At 54.1% G+C, this 22726-nt stretch overlaps 1 protein-coding gene across 1 annotated transcript in view; it reads left to right on the top strand.

Moving 5' to 3' along the window:
- The window catches only part of SLC39A11 (solute carrier family 39 member 11), a 105672-nt gene that overhangs the window by 25474 nt on the left and 57472 nt on the right, over positions 1–22726 (top strand). Inside the window, exon 4 of the mRNA XM_075720030.1 lies at positions 2274–2418. Coding sequence (XP_075576145.1) covers positions 2274–2418 — 145 coding nt within the window. The remainder of the gene's footprint in view (positions 1–2273; positions 2419–22726) is intronic.

Below are 22726 nucleotides of genomic sequence, written 5' to 3'. Positions count from 1 at the left end.
TGGTAATGGAGGGCGCACGCGGCTCGTGCTCGTACGAGCGATTTCTTTTCCCCCCGGTTGGGTTATTGTAACGCGCCGAGTCCGACGGGCTCTGGCCGTGCCCTGGACTTGCTTCCCTGCCTGTGCGGACAAGCTGCAGTTGAGAGACCAGCTGTCCTTGGGCTGGGGGGAAGCCACAAATCCGGTGGTGATAAAGCCTACAAAGCTGCTGTTGCGGTGTTTGTAGCTCATTTAACAAAATGCTCCTAGGAGCCATGTGGAAGGAGAGCCTTCTGCTCTGTAAAACCTGCCGTTCCCAAAGTCCGAAGCGGGAGCAGTGGCAAGCGGGAGGCAGCCGGTGGCTGGAGCAGGGCTGCAGAGCCCCGTGCAACGCTTGCAAATCCTTCCCATGCGCTTAAAGTTGAGGCTTCGCTTCTGCAGCTTCCAATTCCCATCCTTCCTTCTCCTCGGGTTGGCGTTTCCCGGGAAGCGATGCTACTCGCCTTCCAGAGGTGAAAACCCCTTTAGCTTCAGCAGGACTGGACTCTCTCCTGGATACAGGGAGACCACGCTGCAGAAGTGCCAGCAGCAGGGTGAGCCCATGAGTTTCCATTCTCAGTCTCTTCCTGCATTATCCGAGTCGGGTCGTGATGCTGAAGTTTCCCTCTTTCCTCGCTACGTCACGCCATCCCGGTTTTGCTGGCAAACGCTTGTATTTCTGCCTGCTCTCCCCGCTCCTGCGGCGAGGCGCGGGGCTGCCGGTGTCTCCGTGGGCAGGCGCGGCGGGGCAGTGCGGGTCTCCCTTCTCCCGGGGGATTTAAACGCGGGCACCCCATCGGTGCATCTCGTAATTGCCGGGTTAATGGAGGTGAAAGGACTCAGATTAAACTGCAGTGGAGAGCAGATAGCAAATATGTGATTAGTATTAATAGCGCTGGCCAGACTATATTATGCAAATGACGGGAGACTAGACGATTTAGTTATTCATCTTTAACCTTTATTTTTGTTTAATGTGACCTTACCCATCGAGTCTCTCATTACCATCTCTGGCTGTTTGGCGTATGTTCATTTATTCTGCTGCCATCAATCCGAGAGCTACACCCGTGTTCCCAGCCGGCGACGCCGGGTACAGCCTGGACGCCCTTCCTTGCGGATGCTGCCGGGGACTGGTTCCCAGCCCTGCAAGGAGTTGGGGACTTGGGGTCCCACTCCCCACATTTTGGGTAGAGTTGGTTATACCAGGTCGTACAGCCCCTGCCATGGGACACGTTCCCTTCTTGCAGCTGTCCGGTTATGTCTCTAATTCCGCGTTTCCTATCGGTTTTGTAGCCGTCTCCGGGTGGGTTTGAGCAACCAGGAGACATCCAGAGACACAGACATTCCTGCTGCACGTCCAGCACCGTGGGGGAAAGGCAGAAACAGTGTCTGCCAGGGTTTTTGTTTTTTTTTTTTTTAATTTTTTTGGCCGATGCAGATAAAGACTCTGGTGCATCCTTGAGTCACGTCTGGTGTTTGCAAGCTGAGTCCAGGTTGGCAGGAATTGCTCATGGGAGCAGTGCAGTCCCTCTTGCCGCGGGGCGTCTGCTCCGATTCCCTGCAGACTTTACGCATAGCTGGACGGTATTGGTTTTGGCCATCCCTCTCTGCTTTCTGGAGGTTACAAATGGTGCAGGAATATATTCCAAGTGAGTCTGAAGTTTCATCGGGCCATCTGGATGAGTCCCGCTGAACTGACACTGGGTGGTTGTGAAGGTAGTGTCTCATTTGATGCTCAAATGGGTTCAATTTTGAACAAACTATTTCCCTTGCAAGCTCAAGCCACGTACCCTGCTGCAAACTGAATTTCTGCAGAGGTCAACCCAGCAGCTCGGCAGGGCTGACAGCAGTCCATGTCCCTCCTTGTCTGCCGGTCTCCTCCAGGTTGACTTTGGAGGGAGTTGCGTTTATGGAATTGCGTTTCTTCGTTTGTGGAGTTGCATTTCTTTCTGTTAATGAATGTGAATTTTGGCTTTCCCTCTTTAGCCCCGTACTTCTTGGCCCGCAGCTCCTCCTAACCCTGTTCTTGATGTTTCTGCTGGAAATGCGCATTTAAATCTAAACAGCTAGGCAGTCTGTAGAGAGAGGGGGCAACCCAAAAGACACGTGTCCCGGCAGCCGTGAGAAGCTGCTGTGACACGTGCTCCGATCGGCTTCCCAACCGCACGGATGCCAGCGGCGGTCCCTGAGGATGGGGCTGGGAGAAGGCTGATGGGGAGACGTGGGGAAAAACCTGAAATTTCTCTCTTGCCTTGCAGGGTTTCAGCGGGCCTCCCCACGCAGCGTTTGCCTTGAGCTGCGACCAACGAGCGGTGAAAGAAAAATATGAGCATGAACCTGCCCATCACCTGGACTACGAGAGCGAGTTGTCCATCCGGATAGGTAGAGCTGGGCTCCATCCAGGCAAGCATCCTGTCATATACCAACTGCAGAGTGTACGGGGAAAATACCCCTCTTAAACTGGCACCTAGACTGTCACGTATGTGATTGAAATTAGATCGGTTTTGACATGTGCATGCAAAGTGCACCTTCTCTTCCCTGTCTGGATCTGTGTCTCTGCTGGCTCTTATTCCAAGAATCGTTACTTCTGTTTCTACTTCAGTTCTCAAAACCACTTGCACGTCTGTCTGTGCCTATGAATTATTGATAATTAGAGATCTCATTCACCAGGGAAATGAAATCATCAGCTTAGCCTGAGATAAGTTTATTTTCAGCGTGGGCGCAGCGAGCGCTAGCCCTGCCCTCGCCAAGCTATGCCACGTTGAAGGTGCCCCGCACACCGACCTCGGTGGCCCTCCCTAATTATAGACCAGGACTGGCGGTCACACTGTCACTCCTTATTTTGGAGGTTAATCGAATTGTAGCTGCCAAAGCGTGGAATAAAATGTCTTGTTGGCAGCTATTTCCTCCTTCAGCAGATTTTTAAAGAAGGAACTTTTTGGTCAAGGTGGTGGAACCTCGTCAGGCTTCCCCGGGTCCAGGGTGCCTGTATGGGACGGGTGGTGGCCACCCTTGCACCCGGCTGCGTGGGGATGCGTCCTCTGAGGCAACGCAATTTTCTGTTCCGCTACTTAACGGCAGCTTTCCAGTAGACAAAGAAAATGTCGTTTAGCGAATTCATCTTATTGCTCCTCTGCTTTTTCTTGGTTGGAGAGAAACTGAAATAGCGGTTTACAATATCTTGAGTACAACTGGGAGCAGATTGAGATGAAGAAATGATCCTCCTTTTTGCAAAGAACGGTGCTCGCCTCTTAAATCAAGCTCCGTTATTTAACTGCATTGCTTAATTGCATGTTTCGTAGAGTGTTTCAAATCCACGGGATTTTTCAGAACTTGAAATACCAGCTTGGATTTTGCCAAAGGGATGGAAGGAATTGTTGTGCTAGACGCAATGGGCTTTGGGTCCTGGACGTCTTTTAGCTGCTGGGGCAAGTGCAAGCTTGAAGGCTGCTCTAGCCCTGCAAGTAAGGCTGTTGCAAGGTTTTTGATATTTTTGTAAGGTGGAAACTTTACACCCCAGGTGCAGTTTAATTTTATTCTTCAAGGAACAAAAAAGTAGGCAGCCCTGCAATTTTCAGAAACTTAAGCTGCTGGGTTTTTATATTTTCATCTTCTCTTAGTTGCAAACAATAACAGTGCAAATGGTTTTGAGAATAGAAAATTTCCATGAGACTTGGTTGTTTTTCCTCTCTCTGGGGAAATGGTATTAAGAATCTACAATGCGTTAATTCTTTTATTGTCTCTTGCTACTTTTTTTTTTTTTTTTTTTGGCTTACTGAAATGAGCTCGGTATTTTCACAAGATACCTCAAGCCTTCCAAGAAAGCAGCTTTCCCCAGCTCTGGGTACTGCTTGCCTGCGCTCTGGGGAACGCTCTGGGAACATAACGGGTATTTTCAAAGTCTAATGGGTACTAAGTGGAATATTTCAGACTTAATCACTGTTGAATCATTGACCCTTCCTTCATATTTACATGTTTTAAAATACCTAAAGCTGTGAAAACAAACAAAAAAAAATCCCAAAGCACGCCGCTGCCTTGTTTTGCAGTTGTCTTTACTGCCTGGGGGTGGTGGTGAGGAGCAGGGGAGCTGGTATGGAGATGCTGGAGAACACGTAAACGTGCAGCTCTCCAGGGCCCTGGTACCTGAGGGCTTTGCCATTAGAGATGTAAACGCGTATTTAACGTGGCTGGGAGCAGAAGTGGCTGTGCGGTCGTGCTCGGGTGGTCAGATCCTCGTAGCTGTGCTGAGCAAGCAAGAAGGTTTCTTTTAGACCTGTAGAAAAGGGAGGTGGAGGAAATACAGTGGTTAGACTTATCCATCATCTGCTCTGTTGGGAGAAAAAAACTCTTATTCTGCTTTCTCCCCCCAGTCGGCAGCGTGTTTGGGTGGCTCTGTTCTTCGCCATCATCCCAAATCCCTCGGTTTCCCATCACTTGCAAGTCGTTTGTAGGGAGGGAGGAAGCACGGCACCGTCCGGATGGGGCTGGGAGCCCCCTCTCCCCCTCCGCATCTCCCCTCTGCTCCCCTCGTCCTCCGGCTCCTCTCCAGCCCCTAGCCGCGTGAGATGGAGTATGGGCGGATTTGGTGTGAATTCCAGTGAAAAATCTGTGTCTGGACTCGGTGTTTGACGAGCGGGATAGTCGCTAGGCTTTAATTACTACAAACAAGAGAACCCAGCCTTGCCTTTAGTACATCTGGGTAAGCAAGGGGTGTAATCTGTATTTCTCTGCCTGCCTTGGAGCAGACTGGGATAAAGCTGGGGAGGGTTTCTTCGTTCCTCTGGCTGCGGGTGAAGCCCCCGCCGGTGCCGTGGAGGGCCCCGGGGGGCTGCGCCCTCCCTGCCGCGGGGGCTGCGGGCTGCCCCGCTCCCTAAAGCTCCCCCTGCCCCGGGGGCTCGGGGCAGCTCAGCCTGCTGGAGTTTGCCGCCGTTAAAACCAGGGGACGTGGTTTTGGCAGGGTCACCGCAGGCTGCGGGACTGGAAGGCCAGGGCTGACCCCTTAAATCGCAGCTACGTGCACGGTGTTCTTGGGTAGTTCGCAGAAAGGATTTACATACGGCATCGCACCTTGAAACCTGAGCCGTGACTCACGCTCCTAAAAACTGTATATTTAACAGCGAGGCATGTTGATTCTTCGTCGTGTCCTGGTGCTGAATGATTCACGTCTCTCCAAATCGGATTACGGAGCGGAGTGGGAGGGCAGCGATGTTCCCCATCCTCCGCCTCCCGCTTTCAACATCCTCGCTACCGTATTGCAGGAGGAAGATTTTATGTCCAAGGCGATGCTTTCTAGGTGTGCTGGGGCGGAGGAGTTCGCAGCGAGGTGGCTGTAAAGCGCTCGGAGTGAAATACCAAATATAATTTCGGTGCTCAGCTGGGAGCATCCTCAGTGGCTGGCACAGCTCCGGCCGTGGGGAGTTAAGAGTAGTAGTCTCCGTGCTGGCTGCTGACCCAAGCCACAGATAAATGTCTCCAGAAGTACCTGGCTGACCGGCAGCATCTCTGCTCGCTCGTCATCCATCCCAGACGCGCGGCCGGCTGCGCCAAGGGGGTGCGATGGCCGGCTGCGCCAAGGGGGTGCGATGGGCGGCTGGCGTCGCGCTGCCAAGGCTGTTAAATCGCTAATATTATTAAGGGGAATCGGGGTTTGTTTTAATGACTCGATTGACTTTTGGTGGGGCATGATTTAGGAAGTGGTACTGTGGCATTCCTGTGTAGATGCTCAGTAAATAAATCCAGATGGGTTTAGTAATTGGAAAAAGATACTGGCGTTTGAAATAGTGTACTTAAGAAATGAAATTTCATTAAACTTGTTACTTAAATGAGCCGTGAGGTTTGGGGGCATCGTAGAGAAACCTCATTACATAGAATTTGTATTTTTTTTTTTTCTCCTTAAATTTGCGCTGCTGCATCAAACCAGCTGCAATGTTGCAGAGGCTTAGGCGGCGTTTTGGCGGGGGAAGCGCTGGAGCAGGGGGAGCGGGTGGGCTGGGGGCACCCAGCAGCATCACCCAGCCTCTGCTCTAATTTTCCATCTCCTTCCCGAGGCTGTGATTTTTTCCCATTTTTGCTTTATTTGTCCCCTTCAAAGGAAGTTGTCGTGTACCAGGGCTGCTGCAGTGGTTCGCACAGCGGAGGAAGCGGACCCTGCTCGCGGAGCGTCTCTTTCACCGGTGCCAGGCAGTTCAAGTCCTGTAGCGATGCTGGAAACTTCCGAGGAAAGGGAGGAAGGGAGCTGGGGAGATAAAAGAGGAGGCGAAACCCCTTGGGACCGATACAAAGGGAGGGGGGTGCGAGCCGTGTTGGGGGACTGGCACTGATGCTTCAGGCAGCGTATGGGTATGGTTTGCTCTGTCTCTGGTTGCGTTCTTGCAGCCAGAAAATTCACTTTCTGCTCTGTTACTGCTGGTGTACCGGCTGCTTTCGGAAAGTCCAGCTTTGTCCCAGCTTTTCAGGCTGCCCTGATCTGCCGTTGTCCCCTAGTGCCAAGGGGAAAACTCCTCCGTAGACTTGGCCACTTCCCATCGTAAGAGCAGAAGCCGTTTGCTGACGCTTACCCTGTACATTTTCTCCTAGTTCCCTCCTTCCCTGAGCAGAAGCAGAGGCCGTGAAGGGGGGATGATATATAAAGCCTCTCCAGCCATGAAACCCGTTGTGATTCATTGGGGTAATATTCAGCTGGAGCCTCGCATGTGCATCCAAAAGGTTCATTAAGTCATTGCAACTTATATAACGCGAGGCTCCTGCAAAATGGGATGTTCGCCGGTGTTAGACGGTTCCAACCGTGTTTGCAATAACGTCGACGTGTTCACACCGTGCTCGGTCTGGAAAACTGCTGCTTTCAAAAGGCATCAATTCATTTTGAGTTTTAATAGCCAGCCTTGATGATGAACACCTCTGGCAATGGCTGTATTGATTTAAAAACATCCTAATGCCCCTTTCTGGAGCGTTTCAAATGGTTATTGACCATCCTTGTCAGGCTGGGTTCTGTGGTTGGTTTTTATAGTCATGACTAAATGTGAATTTATATATGCAGAGCTTCAGAAAAAAAAAAAAAATCGGAGCACATAATCCCTCATAAACTGATGAAATGCTTTCTTCACACGTAGGTCTGTTCCCCCGTTATTCCGGTCGCAGCCTTGCTCCTCGGATTAGGAATTTTGCCTTTACGGGGCTAAATGCAGCCTGCTGGTTTGTTCTCCTTTGCTCTTGGTCGGCATTGTCACTGGGCGTAAATGTCTTCTCACGTTCTGCTTTCCAAGATGCACATAAAAATGGTTTGGATGTATTCGCAGAGGACCCAGTTCCGCACTCCTACATTTATCACAGCCTGCAGCAAATAAACCACCCAGTCCAGCAGGTTGCTCTGGGTGCAAGTCATTAGGTTTTCCAACTCCAAACAGCCTGATCCCTAAGGAAACGTCAGCCTGTGACCCTCCGGGAGAGAGCCCTGGCTCTGGGTGACCCGTGCTGTGTCAGGACTGCCCTCCTCCACCTCCGAGGGCTCCTGAGACGGGGATCTTTGTGCTGCACATCCCATCTGTTTCCTGGTGCTCATTTCCACCTTGCCGGGGGAGCAGAGCCTGTTTTCGCACATCGTGGCGCTTACATTATTACTAAGAGAGAGGAGGAGGAGGAGGACCAGGCTGCAGCAGTGCTGGCAAAATGATTTCCAAATTCCTTGGGTGGGTTTTTGGTTTTCCCCCAAGGTACTCTTGAGTTAGCAGTAGATCTTTAAAGAGTTTAGCTGCCCTTTGAAGAGGAGGAGGAATCTTGAGTTGGAGTTGGAAGGTTGTCAGACCCTTTGAAGAGGAGGGAGAATTCTTGCGCTGGAAGGCTGTCGGGGGCTGGGGCACTTGAGGAATGGCTCCTCAGGATAGGCCTGGCATAACATTTGGTTGCTTTTGTCCTTTGCTTCGTTCTCAGTCGAACGGCGCTGTAACGAGCGTGAGAGCTGCTGGCAAGCGTGGACAGCTGCTCTATCTGCCCTTAGAGGCATGAGCCGCCTCCACGTTTGCTGCTTTCACGACCGCTTGGATAGGGAGAAGCTCTGTGCCGAGAGGAAAGAACATCCCTCTCCGCAGATGACATCTGCTCCTGTGAAATGTGCTCTTGGCATCTCGTACCGCTTCCTGCTGTTCTTTGCAAGTGTTGTCTTTCATGGCTTCTTGTTCACACATCCTTCTTTCCTGGGCTTCATCCAGTGTCCTCCTAAATGAAACGTGGCCAGAAGGGCTTAGCCTAGCTACAGGCTTTTCTGTTCAACTATTACAGTTGCAGGAGAGCTACAGCATTATTTCCATCATCTCCCTTTTGAGACAAGGACCTTTCAGTGGGACCTGCAGGTGGCACTTGAGCTTTTCAGGGGAGATGGTGTGGGTGGAAGAGGACAACACAAAATATTAGCTTGCTAGGGATTCAGCACTTGCGTTGGGCAGCAATGCCTATTGCTCTGCATGGGGTGGAAGGTGGACAGACGCTACCTGAGAACTGGAAGGGCTTTGGAGTGGTTTTTGTCATAAGCTTCTTATTCTTACTGGATATTAGGAAAAATTTCTTCACGGAAAGAGTAGTCAAGCATTGGAACAGGCTGCCCAGAGAGGTGGTGGAGTCCCCATCCGTGGAAGTGTTCAAAAAATGGGCAGACGTGGCACTTTGGGACATGGTTTAGTCTGCCTTTAATTGGTTTAGTGTGGACTTGGTAGTGTAGGTTAGTGGTTGGACTGGATGATCTTAAAGGGCTTTTCCAACCTCAACGATTCGATGATTCTATTCTGCCTGTGTCAACACAGGCACAGATTTAACAGCACAAGGACATGGTTTTCCTGCTCTGCTCTTTGCTGTAGGGTCTGGCCATGTCTTTTGCCTGTAAAAATGAAGTTAGCAAGCAAAGAGGGCTGGGTAGGTCCGTAAACGCAGCAGGGTTCCTCATCTGAAGTGCTTGGCGGCAGATGAGCAAGCGTCTTCGTGCCTGCTGCGTGTGGCGGCGCAGGAGGGGCAGCTCCTTGGGAGACCTTCTCAGCTGGCGCCGTGTCCCGCACGCCCAGCCCGCAGCGGCCGGGGTGCCGGGGATGCGGGTAGCATCGTGCTACGTGTGCTTGCTGCTCCGCTTGGCGCTCCTTTTATTTCAGGGAGATTTGTTAATCTCTGAGGCTTATTAAAGTCTGTTGAGTGACATGCTGGTTAGGACCCGTGCTCAGATCAGCTCTATCGGCAAGCGTGGAAGCTGCAGAGAGGCTTTCTGTGGTGCTTATGGCCATTAATCAGAGGAGTCATTTCCCAAATTGAGCCTCGTTAACTCTGTGCAATATTATCAAGGAGCTTTAATTTCCTGGCTGCACTTGACAATCTGTTAAGTCTTTTTAATTCTGCAGCTGTATCAAATAGGTTACTGAGAAACTCATTTCCATCCTCAGCCTGTGGATGCGGGCAGCTCTGATGGCTTCTGCCCGGTGCTCGGGGGCGGCGGCGATGCTGGGGTCAGACACGTGTGCATGCAGGGGTAGGCGCCGGTGCTGTAATTAAGTCCTCTAGTAATAACTCTCTGGATTTAGCAAGGTTTCGGGCACTAAAACATGCCCTGAGGAACATCTCTAGAGATGTGTGTCCCATCAAACCTGTGTGTCCCATCAAACCTGTGTGTCCCATCAAACCTGTGTGTCCCATCAAACCTGTGTCTTCCCGGAGTGGTTTTCCTACGGCGCAGGAGCTGGCTGGAAGGCTGAAATCCTGTCTCAGCCCAGTTCCAGCCTGGAAAGGCATTAGCACAAGTGGAGCTTGGGAGAAACATCACTCCGCTGCAGCTGCATTCAGGAAACCCTTAAATTTCAAGGTTTATTAAACTGAACTAACAATCAGTATCATTGCCCCTGGAGTGGATGTTGTTTTGACTTCATTCAATAAGCACAGTAATTCATTTATTTTCTAGCTATGGTTCTTTAGTTGAATGGGGCTGGGAATAATTTTTAGTCACCCTAAGGATGCTTTGGAGGAGTGAAATGAAAATCAGGAGCTCCAGCAGTCACTCTGCATTACGGCAGCAATATTAGCCGAGGAGCGATGCCAGGGCATGTGCCGTGAAGTGGAGGAAGGCCATCATCATTACTTTGAAGGAAAGGGAATAAACTGCATCAAAAAGAACAGGGCTCTTCCCCACAAACTAAATAAACGTTTTAAGGATAACGAAGTGTATAAAAAGCCGTAAGCCAGCTGCGTCATGGGGGATTGACCGTGGCTTCAAGGGCGTAAAGCTGCGTGCAATGGGGTTTGCAACGGATGGGCCAGGGGTGGGAGCAATCCCGAATGGAATTAGGGGAGGGCGCTGAAGTGGTCCCAGCCCCAACGCATCTGTGCGGAGCAGTTTCCCCACGTTATGGGACAGATATATCTATATCTCTATGTCTGTATATGTGTGTGTGTATATATATCCATATATATCTATCTCTCTCCATATATATATCCATATATATATATATATATGGTAGTTTGCTGTGTGGTTCTGGCCACGCTTTCAGGTGACCTGTTCTCTTCCCTGCAGCGTGGCCATCAAGGGACCCATTTAGCTAAAAGCCTGGGCTGCTTTGGGATTTTTAATCGTTGCCCTGTGCCTGGAGCGTGGCGGTGGTTGGGGCGAGCTGGGAGCATCCTGGCTCTGCTTCTGCTTCGAGGCAGCTCTGAGCGAGCGCAAACCTCCTCAGCAAAACTGCAGCTGTGCTACGGGTGCAAGGAGGGGCACGGGGGAACGCCACGAACCGTATTTGTTATTGCCTAAAAGCATGAAGCGCTTGTGCGGGGCTTTTTGTCTTTGCCAAGCTGCGCAAATGGTTCCAGAGCTGCTGAGAGATGGCGAGAAATTGGTGGGCTGGCGCCCCGTGTCCTGGCTGGGACCGGCGGGTGTTCGGGTGCTCAAATGCCTGCATGGAGCTGAGCCTGCTCCCCCAAAAGACGGATAAATTAAGACTTTGATCTCGCTTGTGATTTGGAGCTGGTGGGTTGTGGCTGGGAGCTCTTGGCGTGGTCTCCCGCACCGCTGCTGCCAGAGGAGGCTGTGCCCGCTGGGTTTTGCTCTTGCACACCAGTTTGGCCCCGATTTAAATCGCAGCCGGTCGCCGAGCAGCTGGGGAAGCTGCTGGGGACTGAGCTTGTCCTCCTCGGGAGCAGAGGGTCGGGAACCCTTTTTCCTTCTGAAGGCAGCGGGTTTGTTTTCCCTAATCACTGGTTCTGGTGTGATTGGTGCTGGTGATTTCTTTCCCATCTGATTTCAATTTCAACACATTTTCGTTTCAGTTCGCTGTGTCCTGAGACAGTTGTTCATGTCCAGGCCTCTCTTTTATCCTTTTCCACGTGGTATATGGCACAGGATGATGGACTATGCCTTTTCACTAAAAATCAATGTTTTATTTCCTCCCCGCCAGGAAGCTTTCCCAGATATGAGTATTGATTGTTCAGATAAAAGCCACGTTTACACTATAATTGCTCTTTAAATCAGTGGGGCTGGTGGGTTTACGCTATAATTGCTCTTTAAACCAGCGCGGAGCTGGTGGGTGCGGGCTGGGTCCGTGGGACGGAGCTGCTTCTCGGACAAAGATGTTGAGAGACGCGCCGAGCGTTGGTCACCTGAAGTGCCTGGAGAATATTTTGAAGAAGCCTTTGCTGTTGGCCAGGTTATGCCCAACACGGAACTGCTGAGGCAGCAGTATCCATATTTTCAATGGTATTTTCGGTGCACGCGGATCCCGACAGCGGTCAGCGGTGTCTGGGCACCCGCTCTCAGCTGTGCAGGGGGTGGTGGCTTCTTCCTCAACCAACCCAGCTTGCATCTCCCCCCGTGCACCCCGATCCCGGCTCTGTGCCTCCACCCGCGACCCAGGGGCACCGGGAGACCCAGGGGCACCGGGAGACCCAGGGGCACCGGGAACTGGTCCTTTGCTCCCGGCACTGGGGTGACCATGGGATCAAACTGCTCCCTGGGGAACGGCGCTGGGCGCCCGTCGGGCCAAGCTGGCTGGAGAGACGGTGCCCAAGGTCGGAGCGGGAGATGCCGCACGGTTACAGGGTGACTTTCACATATTTTGAAGGAAAAAAAGCTCTGCGAGGGGCAGAGGTAATGAGGGCTGCGCTCCCGCGGCTCCTGCCTCGCGCCGAGTCCCTGCTGCCTAATAAGACAGAGGCTGTGATTGAAGCTTTGTTGGCGCCCGGACTTTTGCAACGGCTCTATTTAATTTGAATTTTTCAGCATCTAAAGAGAGGGAGCTCCTGCTGGTGCCGTTCCCGAGGAGGGAGCCCTAACTGCAGAGCATCCCCCCCCCGCCTTCATCTGCCTGTTTCCTTGAAAGGGAGAAGAGCTTTGAAGCAGCTGCCCTGCCTCCAATCTGCCTGCTGCTGCCTGCCGCATCCCAAAGCCGTTCAGCGATGCCCAGGGGACCCGGCTGAAAATGTGCTTTGTGGCTGGGACACGGGGAGGGGGGTGCGGGGCTGGGCGGGAGACCCTCGCCCGGGCTGGGGCAGGGCCACGCACCAGCGATCCCGGTCTGCGCGGCCGCCGGGAGAGGTGCCGGATAAATAAGCCCAATTAGAGAGTATCTTTCTGCCTTTCGCAGAGGCACCGCCGGACTGAAAGGGCTTTTGGTTTCCAGCTGAGCCCTTGTCACGGGTTAGCTGCTTAGACATCGCACCGTCCCCCTCAGTGGGCTGTTGTCAATGAGGGCTTTATTGCACCCCGATATTGGGAGGCAAACAGCATTCAGCCTGGCTGGGTGGGTTATTGTTGGGCTCGTGGTTGTGTTTTCCTTGGCTGCTCGGCACGGGAATAGGCCGCTCCCGGCTGGAGCGGGATCTGGAGCGGCAGTGCTGGTCCTTTCCTTCGGAGGCTGCGCCGGGAGTTACTTATCTGGGTTTGGATGCAGAGTGGCTGCAGCATATGAGCGGAGATCTCAAATTGGGCTTTTTCTCTCTTATTTTTCAGTAGGCTGTGGAAGCAGGAGGGTTGGTGGGACTGGAACAGCCCCAGCACCCGGAGCAGGAGCCAAACCCGGCAGCTGCCTGCGAGGGAAGCGTGAGGAGGACGCGTTCTCCCGAACGTCCCCGGGGCCTGGGCTGGGGTGGTGGGGACCGATGGCAGCGGGGCAGGACCCGCTGCTGGCTGCGAAGGCATCGCAGCCGCTGCAGGGACGGAGGCGGCAGCGGGGTTTGCCACTCAGCTTCTCGGGAGCTCCGCAGGAAAAGCTCTTTTATTTTTGCCTTCTTAAAGACTTGGTGGTTTCTCAGCTTCTCGGGAGCTCCGCAGGAAAAGCTCTTTTATTTTTCCCTTCTTAAAGACTTGGTGGTTTCTCATCTGCCTTTGTTGTGAGCTTAAACTAAATCTCTCTGTTTTTTAAATGGTGTAATCTGCAAGTCCTAAAGCTCAGGCGTATTCATTGCCATCTGCGTGTCTCTGCATGACAGCAGAGCACTCGCCCCGGGCCCCAGTTTTGCCCTCTCGGGTGCGAGCGGAGCGTGCGGTGCCCTCCACGGGACGCGGTGCCCTCCACGGGACGCGGTGCCCTCCACGGGACGCGGTGCCCTCCACGGGACGCGGTGCCCTCCACGGGACGCGCTGCTCCGCGATAACTCCGGCCTCAAGGGCATCTGGAGAGAGGAACCGAAGCTGAGATTGATTCTCTTCAAACCCCCGAGATGTATCTGCGGCAGCAGATGGTGCGAACCGCCTTCAAGTCAGTATGAAATAGCACTGAATTCCCAATCACGTGTAATTAAAATGGTGCTTATTTATTTCTTTTGCTGCCAATGGGCGGCTCTCCTCTTTGTGCGAGGGGCTCCGGCCGCGGGCTGCGGCGTGGTGCTTTCCCTGCGAGTGGGCGGCGGGAGTTTACGGCGCCCGCGAGCGATGCTCAGATTTAAAAATAATCACTAAAATATTTGTTAGGCTCTTTCCACCCGGGAATCTCTCTCCAGTGTGCAAATGGGGACTGTCCCCTGATACCCCATCCCAGGAAGATGCAATTTGTAGAATGGCTTTTTGGTTTTTGAAGTTGCGCGTCCTTTTCCAGCTGAATCTTGGTGGCTTTCCCAGAGCGCGGCGAGCTGGCCGACACACTTGACTCTTAAACATTTCTTCAGCTTCAGAGGAGACCTCAGCCTGCGCAGAGTCGCAGCCGTGCGGGCTCGGGGGGGTTGGCCGTGCCTGGGAAGGTGCATCGCTGCCGGGCGCGAGAGCCCTGCGAAACATCCGTCATTTTATGCGCTGCGTCCTTTTTTTTTTTTTTTTTTGCTGGTTTGGTTCTGGGGTTGATCTTTGGGGAGAGCAGGACCGGCCCCAGCACTGCGTCTCTGCGCGTCGTAGGCATCGGGGTCCCGCTGCGTAGGGATCAGGAATCCTTCAACTGGAAACAGGAGTTGTCTGGGAGGCTTAGTGCTTGAGGGCTTTTCCATGAAAATGCAGATAAAGGCTGTTTAAAATAATCCTTTATTGAAATACTAGAGGAAAATTTAAGAAATGGATTTTTTTTGTGTGTGTGTGTGTGTGCTTCCCAGCTGAATTCCCGCGCCGCGGTAGAGGAGGGAGAGCTTAGCGCCGTTCTGCCGGCTGAGTCATCCCCGTCTTCCCACCCTGGGCTGAGAGAGATTGATTTGCTTTGGATTCAAAGGAGAAAAAAAAAAAGAACCCAGCTCCTTCCCACCATAAACACTGGTGGTGGTTCAGATCCTTTTTTTTTTTTTTTTTTTTTTTTTTTAAAATAGATTTTTGCGAGGTATTTGCTGCCCTCCCCCAGCTCCAGGTCTCGGTGCCAGCGGGGAGCAGCCCCCGGCATTGGGGGTCCCTTGCATCTTCTAAACGTTGAGGACCAGAGACCCGCCGGAGCATCCCCTCCGCCCCGTCCCCGCCGACTGCAGTGCGCTCGAGCTTGCTCGACGGTGAGGATGATGATGGGCACAGCTTTGTGCTCTGCGTCGCCGGGGCTACGTGATAACCCTCTGCGGGGGCAGATGTGGTCAAACTCCTGGAAAATGAGCGCGTCCTTGCCACGGGGCTCGGCGCGAGCGCGGGGGAATCCTGGGGTGAGTTGGGCCGTCCTGACCCCCGGAGCCGTCCTGGACGGCTGGGCTGGAGCCGAAGGCTGTAGCCACGCAGTCTGTTTCTACTTAAACTCTGCGAGAGACAGGAGTTTTCGTTTCCGAGACGTTCATTCCAAATCCATAAATCAGAATTTATTGAAGGAAAAAAGCCCAGACCATAAGCGAAGCGTCTCCTCTTGCAGCTGAGGCTGAATCCTCCGTTTCGCAACCCAGCGCTGCAGGTTGAGTCCTGGTTTTGCTTTTCTGGTTTTACCCTAAGGACTACCTAAAAATAGGAAAATTAAAAATTTAATAGTAGGCTAGATAGTGCTGTCACGTAGAAGAAAAAAAGACTGGGATCTTTTCATTAATGTGGGGAGGCGTCTCCTGCTCCTTTGGCAGGGCTCGGTTTAAATCCGTTTTCTTCCCCTTGGGCATTGCCCTGCTGCGACGGACGGGTTCCTCTGAAGCGGGAGAAGAGAAATCTCCTGCTCTCCTTCCCGGGTGCTCATTACACACTGGCTAACGAGCATCCCTGCGCCGCGGCCCGGCCGTTGGGGTGGGAGCGCGCCCATGGGTGCCATTGGGATCCAACCCCTCGGCGCCGGCGTCGCTGGGGGGTCGGGGAGGGGATGCGACTGCGGCGGGGTCCCGTGGGAGGGACGGCATGCGGGGTCCCGCCACCCCGGCCCCACGCCGGCCGCGGGGAGCAGCCTGCCGGCCGGGTCTCTTCCCATCCCGCAGTCTGTTTGAAATCTGCTTTGTCTGCAAAAATCCCGTTCTTCTGCTGGAAATTTGTTTCTGTGGATCAAGGGGGTGAGCTTGTGCGTGTGCGATACCATCAGGATATCGGACGCGGAAAGCCGCCCGTCTCCGCGGCGCGGGCGAGCGGAGGATGATGGATTGTGCTCCTGCAAGCAGCCTGATGGTTTGCTTTTTGCCAGGAGAGCGGGCAAAAATCCAATCCGCTTGTCCCTTCGGGAGGGAGCTGGGATTGATTTTTGTAAGTCCAAGGGCTGAGCTGCTGAGAACAAAGGAGCACTTTATTTTCAGAAATTGATTATTTATTCATTTTATTTTTCAGATTATGAGAATAGCCCTTTTTCCCAAGCGTGCGTTCGGTCTGCCCGGCTATGACAGCGGCAGATCCGGAGGGATCGCTGCCTTTCCCTTAGGCAGGGCTGCGGCTGCTGGGGGACAAGGATGGGAACCCCAAACGTCTCCCTCCAGACGCGGTTTTATTCCAGAGCACGCGCGAGACCGCCGAACAGCAAACGCAACCTGCGGCTTGGGAAGCTCTCTCTAGGAACTGGCGGTGGGACGCTGCGGTGACGGCGGCAGGGGCGGCGGTGGGACGCTGCGGTGGCAGCGGTGGGACGCTGCGGTGGCGGCGGCAGGCGGTTCCGCCGAGCCCGCGGTTGCGTGCCGCCACGCCGGGCTGCCGTGGGGCTGCTGGAGGAGGGTCGGCGTCAGCCCCGTCCTCCCGGCTGCGAGCTTATCATCTGAGCCCTGGTAAAACAGCTCCTGATAAAAAGTCCTGTTTTCTTTTTAAGCAGGTAATGAGATTGATTTTTTTTTTTTTTTTTTTTCTTCCTTCAGAGATTCGCTGCATCTGCTCTTGCTCAGATCAGAAGCTGTTCCCTGCCAAGGATCAGAGATCCGAACCTAGCTCAGCCCCCTGAAATGAAGTGATTAAATTAACTCGAATGTGTAAAATTTCAGCATAAAATGATTCAGCGATGCACTTTATCTACTGGGAACTCTTTAAAGAGCTCTTGGAAGTTAGTGTGAATTAGTTTGCTTAAAAGGACCTGGTGCATGTAATTGCATTTAACATTGTGCTGTCGCTCTTGCCCAAGAAATTAATCTTTAAACACCGCAAACGTCGAGCGCTGAGTGTTTTGGCATTCCTCCTGTCTTCTGATCTGAGGCAACCTGTGTTGCCCGAGGGGCGAGCAGCGCCTTGGCCTTGCCGTTACTGCCGGTTGCCACCGTGTGCTTGGCTGATGCCGTGTTGCCTCTGCCACTCGGGTTTTGGCCCTTCCCCGGGAAGCAGCCTCGGCGGCACAGCTCGCCGTGAGGTCCTGTGCCTTACCGGGGAGATTTCCCAACAATTTCTGGGGCAGGAGCGTACAGTGATGGGGTTTGGGTGGTTGCCAGTGCTGGGATCCCCATCCTGAGCATCGCCCCAGCACAGCGGGTGCAGCGAGGGACCCTCCTCCGGCAGACCCCGCTTCGAAGCCTGTGCCGCGGCATCGTGCTCTGCCTCCCATGGAAGAGGCTGCCACGGCATCGACATTGCTGTGAACGGGGGTTTGGTGGCTGCAGGAGCGAATCCCTGTGGCTCTGGAGGGATAAGGTGCTGGTTTAATGCATCCAACTGAGATTTCCAGAGGGTTGGTTTCTCTGGGCCAACTTTGGCCAACCTTTGTTCCTTCCCTTGATTGCATTTCTCCATCGCCTTTCCCTCTGAATGAAGAGCTGCATTACGGATTCATTTTCCCATACAAAAGCACACCCAAATGCACGCTCTGGGACGATGGGAGCATTCCCGGGTGCAGGAATTACATGGCAGCTTGAAGGATCACCAGCGGTAAGAGATAAAGTAGGGCGTCAAGGAAGACCTGCGCGTTGCGTATCCGCCTGTACGTGGTTTCTCGGGCCGCTGCGGATAAACGGTGGCACGCAGAGGGCTGGAGCAGTAATTGCATGCGAGGCTCGATGATGGATCGCTGGAGCAGCAGGGGAGAAGTTGGTGCATCAGGATCAAGGTTTGGGGGGACAAAGGTGGTGCTCGCAAAGCGGGGGGAGGCTGGGAAGGGAGATGAAGTGGTGCAGCAGCAGCGAGGATGCTCCGGAGCGATAGCTGGGAGCGTTGCAAGAAGGAGGGTCCCGGGGGAGCGCTGAAAGCATGCTGGGTCCCTTTTCAGGCCGGGTTGTTACCGGTGTGACGTTTGGGGTTTGGGTGTCAGGCTCCCTGCTGCTCTTTGGAAATAGGGTGGAGGAGGCACCCGGCGGGGCTGGTGCCGGCGCAGGGCAGGCTGGCGCGCTCCACCGTCCTCCTGACTCCAAACTTCAGATGAATCCCAGCAATAATCGTGTGTCTGAGAGCAAGCGGTAGTCAGTCACGCTGAATTAAACAACCTTTTATGAAAGCTCCTGTGCACGCTTGGATAAACGAAGGTGCCTAATAGACAGTGAGTCATGACACTCTATTTATCTTCTTTGCTGAAAGCCCGGGCAGATGCAGGCACCTCTTTTATCTGCCAGAAACATTGGAAAATGAATTTGTCATGCACAGGGGGCCGGAGGGGTGAGATCATGCCAGCGGGCTGGGGTTGCGGTCACCGCAACGTGCAAATGGGTGTCACGGGTGTCCCGCCCCTGCCACAACGCCCGGCACGGTGGCGGGGTTGATGGCACCGGGCTCTGCTTAGGCACCCGGAGCCCGCGCTCTCTGCTCGAGCAGACTGAGCCCTTGCTAGCAGTAAATAAACGCTTTTTTTTTTTTAAAAAAAACACCCGTAATTTGACCACAGTTGGACAATTGTGAGGAGCTTCCTGTTCAGCAGCTTTGTTCTCTGCATGCAGGCTTTCCGAGAGCTGGATTTTCCCTGCTTTGGGGACTCATTCCTTAGAAGAAAACCTTTTCCCTTGGCAGTTTTATTTGCAGCTCCTCTGCGATCTGGGCTGTCGGACCTGAGCGGGGCTCCCGCCTGCTCCCCTCTGCCTGGCTCGGAGCCTGCGGCGCCCGCGGCCTCTCCCCGTACCTGTCTGCGAAGGGGATAGCAGCTATCCCCTAAGAGGTGCTGTGCTTAATTACTTCCAGTAATTAAAACCTTTTATGGAGGTGTCAGATAAGAGCGGTGTGCCTGTGCGGCGGCAGGGAGCAGATGCTCGCTGACACCCATCTGCTCTTTAGCATCGAGGCCTCTCCGCGCTCCCTGAAATTCCTGCTGCAGCGGCACGAGGAGGACGAGGAAAACAAGGACGTAGAGGAGTTTAGGAGGAGGACGAGCTCCCGCCGCTCGCCGCCAGCACGCGCGAGGAATAGCTTCGATGACGTGTATGTGCTATGGGATGGGCGCTCGGTGCTGGGGAGAGCAGCTGGACCGATGGCTTCAGACCCAGGCGCTGCCAGTAACCCTTGACAAAAGGCTTTAAAAAAAGAAAAAGAAGATGAAGAAGGATGGGTGGAACTGGGTGGGAGTGTGGATCTGCTGGAGGGTGGGATGGCCCTGCTGAGGGACCTGCCAGGCTGGACCCATGGGCTGAGGCCAGCTGGATGGGGTTCAACAAGGCCAAGGGCCGGGTGCTGCACTTGGGTCACAACAACCCCATGCAACGCTGCAGGCTTGGGGAAGAGTGGCTGGAAAGCTGCCTGGCCGAAAAGGACCTGGGGGTGTTGGTCGACAGCGGCTGAACATGAGCCAGCAGTGTGCCCAGGTGGCCAAGAAGGCCAACAGCATCCTGGCTTGTGTCAGGGGCAGTGTGGCCAGCAGGAGCAGGGAGGTGATTGTGCCCCTGCGCTCGGCGCTGGTGAGGCCGCACCTGGAATGCTGTGTCCAGTTTTGGGCCCCTCGGCACAAGAAGGACATTGGGGTGCTGGAGCGTGTCCAGAGAAGGGCAACGGAGCTGGGGCAGGGTCTGGAGCACAGGGCTGGTGGGGAGCGGCTGAGGGAGCTGGGGGTGTTCAGCCTGGAGAAGAGGAGGCTGAGGGGAGACCTGATCGCTCTACAGCTGCCTGATAGGAGGGGACAGGGAGGGGGTGTTGGGCTCTTCTCCCCAGGAACAAGCGATAGGACGAGAGGAAATGGGCTCAAGCTGTGCCAGGGGAGGTTTAGGTTGGAAATTAGGAAAAATTTCTTCACGGAAAGGGTGGTCAAGCATTGGAACAGGCTGCCCAGAGAGGTGGGGGAGTCCCCATCCCTGGAAGCGTTCAAAAAACGGGCAGAGGTGGCACTTGGGGACATGGTTCAGTCTGGTCTGCCCTTGACTGGTTTAGTGTGGGCTTGGTAGTGTAGGTTAATGGTTGGACTGGATGATCTTAAAGGTCTTTTCCAACCCAAACGATTCTATGATTCTGTGATTCTAAGGATAAGGGTGGTGTCCGCAGAAGGCAGAGCGTGCCGTCGTAATGCGGAGCGCTGCGTGGGTGCTGCTGGGAGCGTGCGTGTGTCTGGCTCCGCTTCCCGAGGGCTGTTGATTTTGATGCAGTTTCTCTTCTGGGGTTTTCTCGTGGTCAAAAAATGAAGGAAGACGAGAGGTGGGGGAGAAGGGGCTGGTGCACAGCGGTCCGCGTGTGGAGGGCTGTGCTGGGGAGCGGGGCTGCCTGCCCTCCCGCAGGCGGTGCCGGCTGCCTTCTGTAGCCTTCCGACGAAGGAGGGGTGCTCCTTACCGGGGTGCTCCTCCCTCTGCCCCCCTGCCCGGGGTCTCTGCGGACCCACGGAGACGCTTCTGCTGGCTGGCTGCGGCCGTGGGCGCCGCGCGCGAGCGAGCAGCCATGCCTTTGTGTCGCAGCCAGAGGTGGAGCGCGGGGTGGGTTTTGCAGAGTGGAAGCGCCGATGGGACCGCAGGGATGGAGCCCAGCTGCCGTGGAGCGTTTGTTACATCTGCTCAAAGTTAATGGAATATCGAGGGTTTATGGAGACGAGCGGAGCGGGGACGGGGCTTGGCTTTGCAGAGCGAGAGACGTTTAAGCGTTACGCTTGCTGCACAGGCGAGCGCTTCTGTCAGGGGCTTGGATTGACTATCGGGCCTTTGGGAATCTTTGAAATTTTCCAAGTAATTTTGATTTATCTCAGCCATTAGGGGAGAGAATTTAACATGCAATTACGCTCTGCACCTCGGGAAGGGACGTCAACTAGTTGTGTTATCATTTTCTTTAGCAGATCATAGAATAGAATCATAGAATCATAGAATCGTTTAGGTTGGAAAAGCCCTTTAAGATCATCCAGTCCAACCATTAACCTACACTACCAAGTCTACTCTAAGCCAATCAAGGGCAGACCAGACTAAACCATGTCCCGAAATGGCTCCCTCCTCCCTACCCCATCCCCAGGCAAGGGGTCAGACCCAGCTTGCTCAGCTCTCCTGGTTTTGACAGAGCTGCTAGAACGCACCGTGCAGATTTCCAGCTGCAAACGCAGCAGGTGTTGGCAGTAACGAGAGCGGTGTGTGGCGTGGGGCTTGGAGGAGCCGAGAGGAATTTGGCAGCACGTTCGCTGGAGCCGGGCCGGCCGCTGGCCTCGCTGCTTTGCAGTTACCTGCGCTTAGGGGTTGCAGTCGTACTGGATAGCGTAGAAACAGAGAGAAGCAGAGGCATCGCTGGGTGGAGGCTTTCAAAATAGGAGTATTTGATGCTTTTCTTCCTTTGCCTTGTTCCCGTGCGCATCACCGCCAAACAACTTTTACAAATAACCAGCGAGCGGCAGTTAATCACAGATTTTAATAAGGCTATTGTGCAGCCGTGCTTGGCGCTCTCTCTCCTTCCCTTCTCCCACACTTCCGAGATGGGAGCTGACAATGTTTTATAAATGAATTTTTATAAATTCATCTCTGGCGAGTTTAATCTGAAGGAGGAAACCCCGGAGCGCCCGGCGCGGGGCTGTGAGAGCCCGGAGGTCCCTTGCTCCCCGCTGGCAGGGCCAGATCCCTTCTTGGCGAGGCAGGGTCTTGTTGCGAGAATTTGACAGGGAAATGATGGAGGAGGGTTTTGGAGCTGTAAATGATTTTTCCTTCCAGCACCTTCAGCCAAGGGAGGCTCTGGGTTCCCGTGAGCGTGCTTGCTCCGGCATGGAGAAACGAGGAGATGCAGGGATGCTGCCCACGAGAGCGTGCCTCGGCCGGGGGGCACCGGCTGCCCCAGCCCATCTGAACGTGAGCCAGCAGTGTGCCCAGGTGGCCAAGGCGGCCAACAGCATCCCGGCTTGTGTCAGGAATAGTGTGGCCAGCAGGAGCAGGGAGGTGATTGTGCCCCTGCGCTCGGCGCTGGTGAGGCCGCACCTGGAATGCTGTGTCCAGTTTTGGGCCCCTCAGCACAAGAAGGACATTGGGGTGCTGGAGCGTGTCCAGAGAAGGGCAGCGGAGCTGGGGAAGGGTCTGGAGCACAGGGCTGGTGGGGAGCGGCTGAGGGAGCTGGGGGTGTTCAGCCTGGAGAAGAGGAGGCTGAGGGGAGACCTCATCGCTCTACAGCTGCCTGGCAGGAGGGGACAGGGAGGGGGTGTTGGGCTCTTCTCCCAAGGAACAAGCGATAGGACGAGAGGAAATGGGCTCAAGCTGCGCCAGGGGAGGTTTAGGTTGGAAATTAGGAAAAATTTCTTTACGGAGAGGGTGGTCAAGCATTGGGACAGGCTGCCCAGAGAGGTGGGGGAGTCCCCATCCATGGGGGTGTTCAAAAAACGGGCAGAGGTGGCACTTGGGGACATGGTTCAGTCTGGTCTGCCCTTGATTGGCTTAGAGTAGACTTGGTAGTGTAGGTTAATGGTTGGACTGGATGATCTTAAAGGGCTTTTCCAACCCAAACGATTCTATGAGTCTATGATCTCTGCCCCCCGGTGCCGTGGGGCCGGGCTGGAGGGGAGATTTGCAGCCGAATCGAGACTAAAATGGGTGTCAGGCCAGCTGAGGGGGTTGCACGGGCTCCTCGCCCAGAGCC

Source organism: Pelecanus crispus, chromosome 12, assembly GCF_030463565.1.
Source record: "Pelecanus crispus isolate bPelCri1 chromosome 12, bPelCri1.pri, whole genome shotgun sequence".
Classification (NCBI taxonomy): domain Eukaryota; kingdom Metazoa; phylum Chordata; class Aves; order Pelecaniformes; family Pelecanidae; genus Pelecanus; species Pelecanus crispus.
This window is presented reverse-complemented; position numbering and strand designations above follow the sequence as displayed.